This window comes from Syngnathus leptorhynchus, chromosome 2 (assembly GCF_054491065.1).
Source record: "Syngnathus leptorhynchus isolate UIUO chromosome 2, UIUO_Slep, whole genome shotgun sequence".
NCBI classification, from domain to species: Eukaryota; Metazoa; Chordata; class Actinopteri; order Syngnathiformes; family Syngnathidae; genus Syngnathus; species Syngnathus leptorhynchus.
Genome location: NC_141196.1, coordinates 9,418,032 through 9,432,479, shown reverse-complemented (window position 1 = coordinate 9,432,479; position 14,448 = coordinate 9,418,032). Strand labels below are relative to the sequence as shown.

Genomic DNA, 14,448 nt, shown 5'->3' with positions numbered 1-14,448 from the left:
GTTGTCATTGATAGCTTGTACCTTTAGTTGTAATCAGCATTCAAAATGAACCAGAGACAGTGTTCGATTCCTGACTTTTCACAGAAATCTTGTGAGCGAACTTGAATATGCATAAATTCTGTTGAAAATCCTTATTCCCATTTAAAGAGTAAACTGGAAAGAGTCGGGATTATAGCAATTTATGATGCTGGATGGAAGCAGGTGGTGGTCAAGTCAAGTCCAATATATTTATGTCGCCCTTAATTACAATTACTTAATTAAGAGTCCCGAAGGGCATCACACGCCCACAGTTGCTAAAGATTAACTGGTCGAATACAGCAAATTAGTTTTGTGATCTATTTATGGTTGAGTCTAATTATTTTAATGAGATGTTATTGAGTTAATTATTTCCTAAACTTCTGTTTTGATTTCTACGATGCTGAATAATGCGGTCTGGAAGAGATTACCATGCACAAACTTGACACAATGAACTGACCATCAGTTCCACAATCTGCTGATTTATAAATGATGTCCACCCCTAGTTAAAGAATTTCATCATTAATTTAAACATTGAGAAGAGGCATATACAAACATTTCCCAAAAAGCACATTGGCTTGATTTTTGGACTTGAAAGAGATTCAGTTCATCGATCCGCTAACGGCAGAGCAGACTGCAATTTTTAATTGGACTTTCCTGGAAATGATGCTGTCCAAGCTCAACCACCTTCCCGCAGTCCAATCCTCAAAACCACACACAGGCTTTTTTGCCTCAATGTCTGTCGGCAGACTGCGCCTCGCTCGGCCTGCTCGTCCCCAAACCCCCGCTCCACCCGCCTCCTCGTCTCCCTCCCCAGATGTTGCTCTTAATTCGGTTCGGATGCAGTCTTGCCACAAAAACCAGGGCAGGGGCTTTTTAAGTAAACACATATGAATAAGTCAGCAGGCTTTAGGGCGCACGTCAGGAGGCATCTTGTTGTTGATAATCCGACACTGGTGGAGCCCTTCTGCTAATTGCTCAGGGAAGCCAGCGCAGTGTGCATTGGCATCTAGTGAACCGATGTAAAGTGGACCATATTAATCAAGACACTGAGCGGGAACTGCTCAACCCCCTGTGTGTATGTGTGTGTGTGTGTGTGTGTGTGTGTGTGTGTGTGTGTGTGTGTGTGTGTGTGTGTGTGTGTGTGTGTGTAAAGATCAAAAAACGGCAAGCTATCTTTTTTGATGCAGTACTATGTTTGCGCCAAAGAGTTCACTGTTCCCCTTTTTGACATTTTCTATATTTTTCAGTGAAACGACTGAACCAATGATCATACAGCAATCAAAACCATTCTTTATTTCTGGAAAGTGTCACCTATAGAAGTTTTGCAGAAACAATTGTAGCCTCTGTAAACAGAGAATAGAGCTGAAAAAGAATGCAGCAGCCTTGAAAACACAACAATCGCTGGTGTCCCAGAGGTTGAAATGAAGCAAGAAGTTTCGTGACATTTCTTCAAATGTCATGAAATATCCCTTTGCGAATTTGATTGCCGTGTCAGCGGCAAGTTCAAATTTATTCTGGGATTTAGGGATGTGCCGGTCACAGTGAATTTTTGTTTTTTTGGAAATGTTCAAACAAGAGAATTAAAAAGCATGCCAGAAGAATCCAACCCTTAGTTCTTTTTTTTTTTTTTTTGCTGTCAATTTTTCTTTTTCAGGTCAGTGCTTCTGGGAGAGGTGAATAGGAGAGCGAGAGAGAGAGAGAGAGAGAGAGAGAGAGAGAGAGAGAGAGAGAGAGAGAGAGAGAGAGAGAGAGAGAGAGAGAGAGAGAGAGAGAGAGAGAGAGAGAGAGAGAGAGAGAATGAGTGGTAAAACAAATTGAAATGGCTAAAGCCGAATCCCTGGACCTGGGCCCACGTCGGCAGAGCAGCCTGTAAATAACCACTTTTATTAGGCCCGTAATGATCCCCAATGAATATTGACAGGCAGACTATGATGACTTTGTAGCCGAATATCAGTAATTAAGTTTCAAAGGAGCGGCTGGTGGAGGTAAGGTCATATTGATCTCCCAGCGCACAACATGCCAGAGAACAGGACGTCAATGGAGACGTGCTCATTTGCAGCCTGCCAACCTCGCGCACGCACACACATGCAAATCATGTTCTACACACACGCATGACAACAATGAGGGAGGGGGTCAGAGCAATCTGAGTTAATGGGAATTCCGGCCACTTCCATATACGCTACGAAAGCTCTCATCTCGGCTGGGTCAATTTGGTGAATCGTGATAACAAAAAGATCTAAAAGGTACTCGGCTAAATCTCACAAAGCAATCTGTGCGCGCGGGGAGTGGGTTTTAGATAGAGTGCTCGATGTCGTGTCGAAAAGCTGCTTCGGCTGAAAAGGAATGCGTTTTAGAAACACAAAGAAATCGATTTGGAGTATATGGAGAAATTGACTTGAACGAACAACTCGTTGACTGATCAAACCTACAAAACGCTCGGGTAATTCCTACCATTGTAAATTTCTGCAATTTGAACACTGATGAACAGCTTGCTGACTATGTGGACAAGCAACCTGCAGAAGTCAGAAAGAATGACTGCGAATCTTGACCTTGGTTTTGACCAGACTTTTTGGAAGTCGTATTATCTTCTGACACGGACGCATACACAAACACACACATACACACACACACGGGCTAAAAACATGCTGGACTGTTTTCCTAACAAACACACACGGCGATAGCTTTTGAGCCAGTTGGGTTCATTAGTTTGACCAAATAAATTGGGTTGAAGATTGGATTTGGATGGGCTGAAGGAGCTGAAGTTGGTTGCCATTTGTGTAGGGAAGTTGAAGTAGATTTGATGTAACATTCTTTGAAATTGTTACTGGCAATAATACTGCTTATTTTCAACACTAGGTTTTAAATCACAATCAGGGCACCACCCTTGCCCACTCTTGGAAAATGGGTGGGTTGCACGGGTGGGGAGGCATCTGGTGTAAAATCGGCAACATTGCAATACTTTTAACCAGAGCTATAGATAACCAGGTACTCCATTTCGTAGTATGGGTTGTCTCTATGCCTTGTTGGATCAAAATCTTGACCCGACAATTCTCAACCCAATGTTCAGGGTATGAAAGAGCATTGGCTTCCTCCGTTTTGGACTGTGTTAGCTATGTCTCCCAATTTGGGTTACTCTGACCTAGAAGTTTTAAGAGTGTATCATGTATGGAATTATTACCGATTTTATCATTAGAGACTTTTGCATTGACGAACGGATGGATCAATACTGACTTACTGTAGGAATGTTTTTGAGCTTTATTTCACCACATGATGCCAATAGTTTTCTTGTGTTGTCTGATTATCTTCTAATCAAACAAGTTACTCGTGATTTTGCACAATATTGTGTAATGCTGCTGAAAACCCAGCGGCTGGCAAGCTTTTTTGGATTCATTAGAAGGAACAACACTGAGCTCACGGCATGAGTTGAGTTAGACAGCAGACGGCTCATTGTGAGGCATATTTACAATTAAACCATTAATCAAGTATATTTATCGACATTGGCCTAATTTGACATTTATGGTCTTGTTAAGCCCTAAGGAGCACCTCACCCTTCCACATTAGCGTACAACATGCGTGCTGTCAAACCTCCCCCTTAATCTAGATGGACATTGGAGCAGTGGCGAGACTCCAGGCTCTGGAGAAAGATTATTACACCCATAAAAAAAAGTGTTTTAATGGCCTTTCACATCCCTTGTGATGTGTTCATATGCTTGTGGTACCATAAAGCACAGCCCCCCCCCCCCCCCCCCCCCTGCTGGTTCTCTCCATGACCTGCTGACCCACAATGACCTCGGCCAGTCATGCGTGTTCAAGCGTTCTCATGTGTTAATATTCATGATTGACTGGGAGTTTGTGTATGTTTGTTTCCATCTCTTGTAGCTTGTGCACCTGTCTGTTTCTGTGAGCGTGCTTTTGGATTAGAAACGCAATCCAGGTGTAATGACTTGACCCCGGAGGCCGCACGAGTGCTCAACACAAATCATGCAGCAGTTGCACACGCACTGTAGTGGAGAAAGTGATCCACTCTAGTCTGATATGACAAATTCTAAAGCTTCTCCGTGAGTGGATGTGCCACGTGGATGACAAAGTCAACCATACCATTGCTTTATGTCAGTTTGAATCATTCTAGGCTCATTATCCATTCCAAACCATGTCTGGAAGCTCTGATGTAAAAGGTAGATAAGAGGATAGAATGAATATCATTTTCCCTTATTTTTCCCCATTTCCCATGTTCCTCCTTCCCCTTTTCATCCTGATGTAATTTGAAGCGCTTGAATGATCATAGACCTCGCCATCGCCAAATCTGAAAAGACACGTTTAGGCGCCCCAAGGCAGAAGACAAAAATCTACTTTCACTGCACTCAACAGCCCGGAATTCCTGAGCTGAGTTATAGCCTCACTATATAACACAAATGCATTAAATCTCAGACACTGATGCTCACTTTGCTAAGCTCCTAAAATATGCAAAGTTAAAGCCTTTTGAAGGTTGAAGTTATTGTTGTTAGCGCTGTGTAACAAATGCATCCCCTGCAGCTGTTTATCTACTTACCAGGTAACACAAAGTAAGCATTTCATTTTAATTTTCACTCCAAACACCTGACCCTGTAATCTGAGTAGATTTTTCTGAAACGCATTTTATCCAGCGCTTTTCGGCAGCCTCAGAGCGCCAATGATCACGCTGTGCTCTTTTGCCCTTGGTGTGGTTGCATGTTGGGGCGGAGGGAGGGCTGAGTGACGCATGCTTTATATTTAATGGCAGCCTTGAGTTCAACAGGCTAAGTGATGCGAGGCCAATTGCTGCGTCTTTGAACTTTGCTAAGGACATAGCACTTGGACCATTCTGGGTTTTATTTGATTCAATGAGTGGCAAAAACAAAACTTCTTCGATGCGTTTCGTGTATTCCTATTTTTGTATTGAAACTGCCCCATCAATAGACTGCTTCACACTGTTAAGTTGGGCATTTATCGCCTACATCAATCTAACAGCCACTTACTTATGGACGTCAGTGTACAGATTTACACCCCCTCCCCTCATTACATTCAGCCAATAGCATGGACAGCGATCAATTGTATCCACACCCCTTAACAAGCTACACAGCTTTTTACCTTCCCGGCTGCAAATCCAAATATTGGCTACGATATCTCCAATCAAGTGAACGCCTAACTCAATGAAGTGAGCTGTTTGCTGTTGCAATTATTGCACATTGCATCCAGGTTAGGGATGAGTTTAGTGACCAATTACTAGTTACTATCTCGATTATTGTTTGAAAGAAAAATCGGTGCTTACGTATTATCGGGAGGACCTTTGATTTTTACTTTTTCTTTGGCCCGCTTATAACACCAAGGAACTGGAAAAATCAGGCTTTCATCACCTCAACGTCAACCACAAGTACAACTTTGTGGATCCGAACACCGGGGCTCATACGCAGACAGTGGAACGCCTATGGGGATCGGCAAAGTGGCGAAACAAGAAGCACTGTGGCACTGCACGTCACCATTTGGAGTCGTATTTGGCCGAATTCATGTGGCGGAAGCATGTTGCCTGTACTGATGTCTTTGAGTCACTTTTGGAAGCAATTGCGACGTTCTGGCCTCCGGAATTACAAATGTAATGTTATCGTTTCAATAAATAATTTACTTTAATTTTTGAGTCGTTTTTTTAAAGGTCCTCCCGATAATACGTAAGCACCGAAAAATCGTTGTGGCCCACATCAAGTCTGCTCAACAGCACCGGCATGGAAACAGGAGTTCAGGACACTCAGGGAACAATTGTCCCATTGCCTATATGTATTCTGTACACTGATGGGAAGTAAATAGAGTTATAGGGAAGCTAGCACATCGGCTAAGACAGTTGTATTGAAACTGCCCGTTATATAAAATATCCATATATTTTTCCCCCTGTGTCAGTGTCTCTAGAATTCATTAAGTAGGTAGGTGCTGGACGTTGTCTCTATGTTTTAATAACGTGCTCAGGTTTCTCAATGATTATTAGGAATCTGTAGGTTTTGAATCTAATATGACTACTTCAACACAAATCACTGGCCCATTCCCAGATAGAAAAAGGGGATGATTCAGGAAAAGAATAGCGTGTATGTTTGCCAAGTACTTTTTGGTTAAAGAGTGCAGGCAGGGTGAGTAACGATGGCCACATATGTGTCACTATCCTTCCAGAGGTCTTTGAATTAAATCGTTGGGTGCAAAAGTGCACCATAGACATCTCACAGTTGAGTTGGCAGACAATGTTGCTGAAGACAAAGCAATCAATGCTATATATTTTAGCTCCTGCAAGTAGGCTATTCTTTTTTTGGTCCAGAATAATGAGAGATTGAGACAGAGGAGTTGGGACAGAGAATAAACAAAATAATAAATAAAGAATCAACACGACAGTGGAATACTCTTTAACGATACCTAGCAAGACCTTGCACAGCATGTGGCAGGAGTGTGCAGCAGTAAAAAAAACACACCAAGTTGGACTGACATATTTATAGCGCTAATGATATGTAGCGGCTGATCTTTGCTGCCTTTTCATCATTCTGTCTTTTTCTGAAGTGCTCCACCAGCGCTTTTGGATGTTGATGCACATGCTGTGTTTTTTATTTGTTGTTTGAAATAGTGTGAAAGTTGCAGCGTGTGGACACAAGACAAAAGTTTTGGAAGTGTGCTTTAAATAATGCAGTAGAAGACAATTCCTAATGGGTATTTAATCTGTGATTACATCTGTCTATGCATCTTATAGTTTACTCATCATCGTTCTTTGATCAGATGTGGCTAGACCAACTTCTCTCTGTCCATTACTCCTTCAGCCTTTGTATTTATGCAATTTACGCAGCTTCTGCATCTGTCATTTATCAGCTCATCTATTGGTCCATCCTGATTGCTCTTCCATCCATCTATCTACCCGTATGTCCAGTCAACCTTCCAACTACCACATCTCTCTTTACCTGTGCACTTTTCATTGTCTGCCTCACTTTATCTGTCCATCTGACGTTTCAATTGTTTCCACCTGTCAGTCCATGTATTCTTCCATGCATGTATCCAATTTTTTTATCTGCTCAATTCTTCCACCATCCCGCTGTCTATACTTCCTTCTGTCTTCATCCATCTATTCATATCTGTTGTCTATATATCCTAACTCTGCTGACTCATCTGTTTCACTTTCCCTTTCCTGTACATCCGTCCTTCGGTGTGCTCCACCTACCTTCATTCATTAGTATCCACAGCCCATTTGTCCATCTTTCTTTCTGCCCTTGTAATCATCATCCATCTCCTATTCATCCATGTGTCCTTCCATCTCTATTGTCAGTCCATCTATCCATATATTCTTCCCCCTGTGGATCATCCATACATTGTTTGTTACTGCAGCCATTTTGATTAGCCTTTTGTCAGTTTCGCTCGTCTAGTAGTCTGTCTACTTGACCACCCATCAATTGGCCAGCCTAGCTATCCTACTGTCCAACGATGAAAAGATTTATGTAACTGTCCAACTACTCATCTGTTAAGCGATCATTTGTACTCTCAATTAGTCATTATGTTTGTTTATATCTGTTTGTTCATCCATACATACTATGCACCAAGACAAAGACAGTTCCGCCCAGTTATCATTCATCCATCCATCTATTCAGAAATAACAAGGCAAGAATCAACATTGCCACCCCTAAAAAGAGCAAACGGACACACTGCACAAACACTAAGGAGATTTGACAGTGAGTACTCTCTGTGTGCTTTTATGTTCTTAGTTACTACGATGCAGGACAAAAATGTGCAAGGGATAGAGTTGGCCCTGTAAAGATGACAGATGACATCCCGGGACAGGAAGGGCTTTCGGGGGAACGCCGGTATCATACACACGGGTGACATGCAACCCAAGCGTCTCAACATGGTGCCACACATGTTTTGACAGGCGATTTAAAGTCAAGGAGAGGAAGTGCAATCTGGGTTAGCTCATCCTGAGTATTGCTGTTGCGAGCCGAGAAGCCAAAGAGAATTCAACCGGGTCCTAATTAAAGACGTCCTCCAGAGCCAGACTGGCTTTGGGTGCTGCTAGGCTGAGGTTCTTATCCCCCGGTGTAGTCTAAATGAGGACAATGAACTTTTGGAAAAACCTTAAGTCCGCTTAAGCTTGCTAAGAGCACTCACCAAGAACTGACGGTACAGTCCTTTCCTCTGAATCAAATGACCTGGTGACAGAGTAGTTGTGTGGTATCAACCTCTACGTTTGTTGACAGTTTAGCCTTGGAGGGAGTTTGTATATGTTTATAGTTTAATGTGCTTATTATAGCGTTGCTAAAACAAACAGGACTGTAAATTATGATTGGTAGGCAGTGACCTAGAAGTTCTCCATAGAGCAAATCGATGTTCAAAGGGTTTATAAGATGTAAAGTAAAATTATTATGTTGCTTTAACATTTTTTTTTATCTCCAATCAGTTCACTCTTACAATGTTTTGATATAATTCTTAGTTGGAGTCCTTTGTGAAATCCATAAAAGGGAAGTGGTGCAGACAATAACACCAAAAACCTACTACATCTAAGTCAAGAGTTAAGTGTTGACAGCTAATCGTGAAAGCTGGCTTATGGCTAGCACGCACATGTTGATACCACCATGGTAAATGAAGAAGATGTCATCATCTATCACAATTGATTTCCAATGCACTACAAATCAGCCTGAATGATTACCATGAGGCTTGAATCATTTGACTCTACAATGTACACACACACGCGTACACACAGGTTTGTATGGAGGTTTTTTTGTCACTCCTACTGAAGATCTCTGGTAACCTGTTTACACGTGAAAGTCACGGCAAAAAGAATATACCACACTTGCGAATCCAAATGGAAATCAATTCAGGTTAAACTTTTATTCCGATGAACGTTTTTATAAGGAGCATCTTTCATTCCATATGTCATTCCGTTTGATTCTGAATATTCAGATAAAGTCTTCATGTAAACACACCCCCTTGCCTTTCTATTTCTTTACTTACATTTAAAAAGCACAAATGTGCAAATGAGGACTGAGTCTTACGTCCCAGGTGATTTTTATAGATTGCAAAAAGTGGCCAAAATAATCACAGACTTATTGGAGTGGCTTATATTGTGGAACATAAAATGCATAATCCTTGTGCATATGAGACAAGATGGCTGCCAGGCAGAGGAGACAGATGTGTAGTCTGACCTCAGTTGTTTGACCGAGGAGCCAAACAGCTGACATCAGTCCATCTGCACTTGTCTGTCATTAGCAACTCATGCATCGACTTGGCCACTGTGGCCTATAAGCCAGACGTTTAGATGTCAAAGTCAAACTGATTGAGCAGCAGATGATGTAGAGTAGACACTCTCTTGTTTTTATCCCACAGTGCATCCCCCTCAAGATAAGATCAATAGCTCTCTGGAAGACGTGGATTGTCAAATTAAATTCCAGTTGTTTGAAATCATGACTAGTTGTGCAAAATTGACCTTGTATGTTTTGTGTGTTGTGGGCAGAGGTGAAATTGAGTGTGGAAGGGGTGTGTGGGGGATAGTCACCCTGGGCATGAGTGATCGTCGAGGTCCAAGCTGAAGAAATCAATACCGACGAGGGCAACAGTTGCCTTTCTGATAAGTCACGGTGTCTTTTGGGGCACGACTACAATGGAGCAGCGATTGCATTTTCAGTTCCCTCGCCCCCAAAATAAAAAACCCAAAGGTGCAGACACAGCCGCATACATAAAGACAGGCCTTGTACTCAATTCAGAAAGTCAGCTGTGTACAAATTGCTTTGCACCCACTGGAGGTACATTTAATCATCCTCACATTTAATGTCTCAGTTTTTTCAAAAACACCTCTGAAAAATATCTGTTAAAAAGTGTTTTTTTTCTCTTTCCAGTCCTACACTCATCCTTTGTGGCAATTCCTTCTTCCTGCATCCTAGTATTTTAAGGGGCACGCAAGTCCTTTGAACAGGATTCTGATTTGATTTCCTCTACTACTTTCCACTGGTGTGTGTGTGTGTGTGTATATATTTATGTATGTGTGTGTGTATATATATACACATATATATATATATATAAATAAATGTGCGCGTGCGTGTGTGTGTGTGTGGGATGAAAAAAAAGAGTCTCATTTTTCATTTTGGTAGTTTTTGTGTTTACATACAAAACACACCAAAAAGAAAATCAATGAGCCTTGAAAGATCAGTCAGACTCCTCTAAATTGTCCAGCAATCAAGAGTTTCTCATTTTTTAAAAAATGTTCATATGTCTTATATCAGTGGTTCTTAACCTGGGTTCATTTGACACCTAGAGGTTTGGTGAGTCGGTCTCAGGGGTTTGACAGAGCCTCCACTGAGGAGGTCTGAACAAACCTGATTTATCGTGTAAATTCTGACTCATTTTGTGCACTAGTAAAAAAACATCTATGAATTGAATTAAAAAAAACAAAAAATCACTAACGAGGGGTTTGGTAAATGCGCATATAAAATTGGTGGGGTTCGGTATCTCCAATAAGGTTAAGACCCACTGGCTTATATCATTTATTACTTTGCTTTATACTTATTGCTGTTTTCTTTTATAAAATCCTTACAACATCCTAAAAATAGTCACCTTACAAAGAAGCCTGAAAGATACGCAATGACTCACCCAGTCTTGGCAAAGTTGGTCCAGTAGGTCATTACCACAGCACTGAGCATCACATCGTTCTTTGAGAAGTTGCAGGGGAACAAGTCAGTTGGACCGATCATTGGAATTCCAAAAACGTAGGGGACCTCGTCCCCGTGCGCGGCATCTGACCAGGCGGGCTTCATGAGACTCTGGCAGTGGTGGTAGAAGGCATAAAAGTAGGTGGGTGAGCCATAGCGAGCATGGAGGTCTGCCGTTACCACAGAGGGCTCCACCCATTGGTGGTCGGTGAAGAGAGCCACCAGCGTTTTGCGCCTGGTTTCTGGATTTTCCTTGTCGGCCCAGTCCGTGTACATGAACTTAATGGTTTCCCTCAAAGTGTCTTTACCCTCCGGGTATCCGTAAAGACTGTCCACAAAGTCTGACACAGAGAAGTCAAAGTCGTTTCCAGAGACGCCGTCTTCTGAGTCCACAATGTTCTCCACAAAACGCAGCCCCTCGCCTTGGTTGACGCCCAGCATTATATCATAGTTGAGGAACTCGCCCTGTTCCATAAGGATCTCGGGGTCGTCTGGAATGACATCGCCATCAATGACAGGTCCAAAAGCCACGTGGTATCTTGCGGGTTGTATGTCCTGCTCCACAAGCTCCCTGGAGCTCTTCTTCCTCAGACAGTCCACCATGTCTAACGTGTCCAGGACGTTACAGCCAACCTTCTCAGCCAGGAGGCGTGTATATTTGACGGGCTGGTAATTCACCGCCCAACTGGACAGCGCCGAGCCGCTCTGAATGATGGCTCGATGGAAGAGACCTGCACAAGAACACAGGGGAACAGATCATACTTGGTGCATCTCATGGATAATTCAGTTAGGAGCTACAAAACACAATGGCGGTTCATTTGGCTGCCGTCATGTTCGAGACCTGACTGTCAGCTGTGCAGCTGATAAGAACAACAAAGCCCAGACTGACAACAAGTTCTTGCTCCCACATAGTACAATAATAGATGCCAACAATAATAGAATGGTGTCTGTGATAATCAACGTGCAGATGGCCTGGTCTTACTGCTCGGAGACAGACAAGAGCACCAGCGCTGTGTCATTTCACTTGCTGTCCCTGCAACTGCCACTATAATAATCTGTATTTTTGTCAGAGACGGATGCTAAGAATATGGTGCTGCGGGTTTTTGTTACAATGAGAGAAGTGGCAGGAGCAATGCGGAAAAACGGAACGAACATTAAAACGGATATTCATGGTTTCAACGGAAACTCTGCAGACATTTGAAATGATTTTCTACTGCTCATCTCGTTCAGGGTTGCAGCGAAGCTGAAGTCAACCACGGGTGACGTGATGGGGAACAACCTGGACTGGTAGTAACGCAGGATCACTGGGTGACTAATAAAGGAGGTACACGGGAAATTGTGTCTATATTTGTTGTTCATACATTTGACAAAAGTGAAATCAAAGGTGACTGGATTTCTTCCTGACTTTCAAGCTTGGACTAAAGGTGAAACACCTCAAAATGTTGCTGTTTATTGACCAATTATTGTTGTTTGTTTGGTTTTGTTTAGTGATTAAAAACAAGTAAACATTGAAACGGATTCTGTTATTAGTTCAGTCATTGTTCTTCAAAGTAAAAGCACCCATTTGCAAATGTCTTATTTGAGTTAAATACAAGAGATAAAAAGACGCTTTCATGAAGGCTCAGATATTGATTACTGTTGAGAGATTGAAACGATGATTTGATGATTAAAAAAAAGTTGCTTAATTTGCTAATGGATTACTTGTCAATACATTTTGTCATTTCTACTCCTCATTCATCTGTTTGTTTTCCTTTTCCTATAACACGATTCTACAAGTCACTGAATTGTCATTGAATGACATACTTATTCAGTCTCTTTATAGCCCCAACTGACATTTACCTTTTATAGATACAACTACTTATGCATCTGTTTTTGTAACCCCCCATTGAAAATGTGCTTCCACGTTTAATCACTGGCTTCTACATGAGATTGTGGGTGGATTGCTATAAATAAAAGTAAACTCCCACTCCTTATTGAGGGAATGAAGCGGTGCACATTTACTTGCCAAGAAAATACGACCCGGTGGTATACCCTGAAAGAAAGTGCCTGCCATGTGTGGCAATAAACACATTATGATACAGACCTCCAATGATGTTAGTAGATATTCCGTCGGAGCTTAGTGTTGTGTGTGCCGAGTGGAAACCAACGCAAACAAATCTACACTCTCGCGGGTTCTGCCCCAAATCAAATTACCATTTAGTTGCAGTGGAGAATGAAGCAAATCCGAGACGACTTTCCACCACGAGGCACACATCCCAAATAGGAAACATCATTTCCTCAGAAATAATTGAATTGCATCCCTTCGAAAAATGTTCCCATTACATCGAGCAGATTAAAGGTGACATCCCCTCTGTTTGCGGTATGCTTTCCTCGCGTCATCACCGTGTCTCAGCATTACAGCACCAGTCCGGCTTTGCCCAACGCGGGAGTCAGAGGCCAGCACCAACTGCTCGACCACCCTGCTTTACTGTTCATGTCTTTGTTACGGTCAAGGGTGACTGAATTCCTCTAACGTTGTGACTGTGGCAGGCACAACAGACGATGAGTAAATACGAGTGGTAACAAAATGTCACAAGGTGTTTCCAAAACATCATGCTGGCTTGTAGAGTTTGAGAGTAATATTTCAGTATCAGTGTGGGTGGCTGCTTGAAGTCTCTGTGTTTATGAGGTAAACACAAGACTTAAGTGCCAGATATATCACTTTGGTAGCCTTAATCAGTGGCGGCGGGGGGCTTATTTCTTTTTGGCAAAGATTAAGTGTTTCTTTACACTCCTATTTACATTTGTTCGCAAGTCGTAAGTAGAATTAATTTGCACGCATGGGTGAACTGTTAAATGTTTTTCAAAGTTACACTACAAGGTGCACTCACTCTGCTGTGGGATCCCATCGCGATAACGCTGAGACAAGCAATAACAAAGATGTTAAAAATATTCATATTTTTAGAATCACGCTTTACAGCAACATCATCCCTCAATAGAGTTTCAAGAAGAAAATGCGTATGATGTTCCAGATGGATTTCCCATTATGCTGTAACGCCCAAATGCAAATTGTTTGCAATTTGTGGACTTTTTGTTTTGCATGAATACAGTTTGCGAAGGGCGCATTGAATGAAAATGACTCCCCTGCCATCTGCACCTAAGTCAGCTATGCGAAACACCACTCTCTCGTACGCTAAGATGAACTCTGTGTTATAGTTCCAAAGTCCTATACAGTAATTCCTTATGAATTTTATCTCCACAGTCCATGGACCAAAACCTCGACTGCAGAAAAGGAGCTCAGCAGCAAATTCGTCACGGCTCATTGATCATCCAATCATTCTAAAACTTTCAAGATACATTGAAAACACATCTGGGTTTGTACTTCAAAGAATTTTGAGCCCAAATCAAAAGGGGCACAAATACTTTCAAAACATAGTTTGATAGTGAGCTGTTTGAAAGTCATTGCACAAGACCAGCTCATTTGGCTTTACAAAACAGCCTCTGCATCACGGATGCCAGAAATACTACAGAGAAGCTTTGCGGCAAACACATAACATTTCACCGCGAATCTGAAGTTTTTGTTTGTTGTTTCCGTTTTGACAAAACAAATCACATTGGATGTGAAAGCCACCACGAGCACCGCTGCCCTTCAAGCTGTCCCATCAGCTGTGCGTCTCTGCAGGGCGGTGGCCTGCGCTGCATCTCAGCGAGCGGGAGCAGATGTCGAGGATTTCACCCACTTGAAAGCATTAGAGTGACAGCTATAAGATGCAATTTGCTG

At 42.2% G+C, this 14,448-nt stretch overlaps 1 protein-coding gene across 1 annotated transcript in view; it reads right to left on the bottom strand.

Moving 5' to 3' along the window:
• LOC147060612 (neuroligin-3-like) overlaps positions 1 to 14,448 on the bottom strand; it is a 322,266-nt gene that overhangs the window by 2,201 nt on the left and 305,617 nt on the right. Inside the window, exon 10 of the mRNA XM_085905848.1 lies at positions 10,630 to 11,419. Coding sequence (XP_085761974.1) covers positions 10,630 to 11,419 — 790 coding nt within the window. The remainder of the gene's footprint in view (positions 1 to 10,629; positions 11,420 to 14,448) is intronic.